Source organism: Adiantum capillus-veneris, chromosome 4 (assembly GCF_014529385.1).
Source record: "Adiantum capillus-veneris isolate H3 chromosome 4, ASM1452938v2, whole genome shotgun sequence".
NCBI lineage: Eukaryota > Viridiplantae > Streptophyta > Polypodiopsida > Polypodiales > Pteridaceae > Adiantum > Adiantum capillus-veneris.
In genome coordinates this window covers 90,007,333-90,010,504 of record NC_140934.1, presented here as the reverse complement: position 1 = coordinate 90,010,504, position 3,172 = coordinate 90,007,333, and the positions used below count along the sequence as shown (strand labels likewise).

Below are 3,172 nucleotides of genomic sequence, written 5' to 3'. Positions count from 1 at the left end.
ACACATCAGGTGGAAGTCTTCCTCTCTTTCGTTGCTCGTACCCTTGCTTCGCTTTATCGGAGTAGGGTGTCGTCAACGGATTTAGGGAATAAAGAAGGCTATCTTCCAAGTCGCCCCGATCTTTTAGGACGGGGACCTTACAATTGGTATCAGAGCCAAGGTTAAACAGAGGTTAACCCAGCGTTAAGACGGGAATGTAGGGGAAGAATGTGTTTTTTTTTTCCATTATTGCTACTTTTGTTTCTAAACTACTCTATTAAAAATGAACTTTTATTCTTACGTATTTATATATAACATGTTTCAGGATCAGCATGAGGCATACATGTGATTTCAGGTGTTCAACATCATGTACATGTCTGCATGCCCATCGAACGACTACGACTTTCGGGCATCAATCATGAGGATCCTCGAGATATCGACCACTCCGTCGCGTTTTCGAACCCAACGAGGATGGTCTCGAGCCTGGTGGTCTCGTGGAAGTACTTTTACCATCAATGCTGGAAGCTTAGGGAATTTAAATAATGATCTTCGCAGCATCAAATGGTGTGAGGAGCTAAGGCTGGTCCATTACTATACCTTTTGGCCAACCAATGCAAAACAATGGCGGCAGATGGAAGCGTCAACCTCAATCGGTGGGTCTATGACAAGGTCATTGCAGTCGTTCCAAAAGACCGAGTGGTTGTTATAGGCGGAACTAGCCACTTCTCAGGCAAGGGATGGACAACAGGATTACCACAACTCCCCGCCACTTATCGACTATTAGCCCCTATAGAAAATCCTCCGCGCTTCTTCCTAAAGAGTGCCCAAGAATTCACAGCTTCAAATATACACGTAAGGATTAGGGTTACTATAACATTTTGTAATAAGGCCATTGGTATTCTTACATCAATAGAAGACGTTGATTTTTTTTTGGAAGAGAAACTGACTCTTGATAAATAAATTTACTCTCGAGCTTAATTGAGATTTGGTGTTCCCTACATGCTTCACGATAGTAATTGATGCAACTAGTGCTGGGAACAGAAAACTTGTTAATGCGTATGGGTTGCAAATAATAAACTTAGTTGTTTTGTTCAAAAGAATTGAGTGACTGGTCAAGTCATTGATAAATTGTTGGTGAAGATCCATGACTGGTTAAGTTATGTGATTGGACTAAGTTATGATTGGTTAAGCCATGTGTTGAACTCTAAAAGACTAGATAAACCCAATACTTTAATGACTTAAGTTATTATAAGCATTGGTGTTAAAAATTTGTAGGAGAACCCTCAAATTACTCCTATAGTGGAGAATCCTCAGAACGATGCTTTATACACGGAAGTTCAGGAGAATAAATTGTTGCTCAAACAAATGCAACCACCCTCTTTTAAGGGTGAAGGTGCCAATGTGGAAAAGGATGCGGAATTCTGGATTGAAGCTATGGATGATTATTTCTCAGCTGCCAAGACTGCACCTGCAAACCAAGCGATGCTGGGGATGTTTCGCCTTACAGGTGAAGCCAAATTATGGTGGAAACAACATTGCGTGACATGGGAGTGTTAGAAAATTCCCAGAATTGGAGGGAAATCAAGCAAGCAGTAAAGGAAAGATACCTACTCCCTGCTCATGAAGCGTTAAAGATGAACGAGTTCTTCAGCTTGAAGCAATACAACCTATCCCTGGAAGAGTATTACTCAAAGTTCGTAAATCTTGGGCGATATGCACCACCAATGACGATAGAGCAACAAGTAGCTCGGTTTTGCCAAGGTTTAAGAGAACCCATTTGCTCACGACTGGAAGCCATGAAACCTACCACTGTGCAAGATGCCTTATTGTGAGCCAAACCTTTGATGAAGGAGCAAGGCATTAGGAGGAGAGTTGAACAGAATCAGAGTTTTAATGGTGCTAGACGACCAGTAAGATTTTCCAATAATGAGAGGCAGCCACAAAGAGCCTATGCTGCAAACGTGCAAAACCCTGCAAGGTTGGATGTTCGATGCTTTGAGTGTGGAGAACTGGGACATTACCGGAACAGATGTCCATACTTATCTAACAGAGCAGCGGTAGCAACGGAGGCAGACAGGAGACGCCACCCTATTGGAAACAACACTGGACGAGGTGGTGGACATGGACGAGGGCGAGGAAGAGCAGCAAGGGCATTTGGAAGAGGTCAAGGTAGGAATGCACATGCACGTGTAACCATAGGAGAACCTACCATTAGTGAAGAAGAAGAAAGAGCGACTATCTATGCAGCTATTGACAACCCTGGAACTCAACGACAATTCGCTGTTATTCAGACCCCAGTCACTCATCAAGGTAAATCTTTTAACCTTCTCATCGATTGTGGCAGTACCCATTCTTTTCTATCCCCAAAATGTTTACGAAAGTTGAACCTAAACCAAAAACAAGCTAAACCTATGACAATAGAATTGGCTAATGGGAAAACCGTAGTATCTCGACATTCTATGGGAATCCTTGATTTTGAACTAGGAGGGCACTCTACTTCAGCTTTCTTTAGAACCCTACCAGTTGGGATGTATGATGGGATTATTGGGATGGATTGGTTATCTAAGAATCAGGCTAGCATCCATTGTGGTCAAGGTAGTTTGAGCTTTCGAGATAGTAAAGCAAGGCATGTCAAAGTGCAAGGGAAAAGTGGAAGCCCAAAGATTCAATTAGTGAAGGCAAACCGTCTACTCAAGGGTATGAGAGCTGGTCAACAGGTATTTGTGGTCAAGTTGAATAAGGTCGACCCAAATTCAAGTGATACAAAACCCTCGTGGCTTCATGAATATTCAGATATTTTTCCTGAAGACCTTACCTCCCTTCCTCCAACCCGGGAAATTGACCATGAGATAGAGATTCTCCCAGGAAGTGAGCCCGTGTCAAAGAGACCTTACAAAATGGCCTTACCGGAGGCAGTTGAACTGAAGGAGCAGCTTCGTCAACTTCTAGAATAGGGATTTATTAGACCAAGCAAATCTAGTTGGGGAGCGCCGGTAATTTTTCAGAAAAAGAAAGATGGGACTTTACGACTCTGCATTGAGGACTAAACCAGGTAACAATTAAGAACAACTACCTTATACCCCGAATCGATGAATTGCTGGACAGGCTACATGGTTCTAAGGTCTTCTCAAAGGTAGATCTAAGATCTGGTTACTATCAAATCAGAATAAAGGGATCAGATATTCCAAAGACA

General features: G+C 42.5%; 1 protein-coding gene across 1 annotated transcript; it reads left to right on the top strand.

Annotated features, from left to right (window-relative positions):
• Positions 1-600: 600 nt before the first annotated feature.
• LOC147459577 (uncharacterized) lies at positions 601-2,933 on the top strand. Its single transcript, XM_086511614.1, has 4 exons — positions 601-831; positions 1,255-1,486; positions 1,537-1,721; positions 1,830-2,933. Exons 1-4 carry the CDS (start codon positions 601-603, stop codon positions 2,931-2,933), a joined length of 1,752 nt encoding a protein of 583 aa, XP_086367740.1.
• The last annotated feature ends 239 nt before the right edge of the window (positions 2,934-3,172 follow it).

Coding starts and splice junctions, on each gene's coding strand:
- LOC147459577 (XM_086511614.1), top strand. CDS start 601: ATGGCGGCAGATGGAAGCGTCAACCTCAATCGGTGGGTCTATGACAAG. Junction 832..1,254: donor TCACAGCTTCAAATATACAC/GTAAGGATTAGG, acceptor AAAAATTTGTAG/GAGAACCCTCAAATTACTCC. Junction 1,487..1,536: donor GGGGATGTTTCGCCTTACAG/GTGAAGCCAAAT, acceptor TGGGAGTGTTAG/AAAATTCCCAGAATTGGAGG.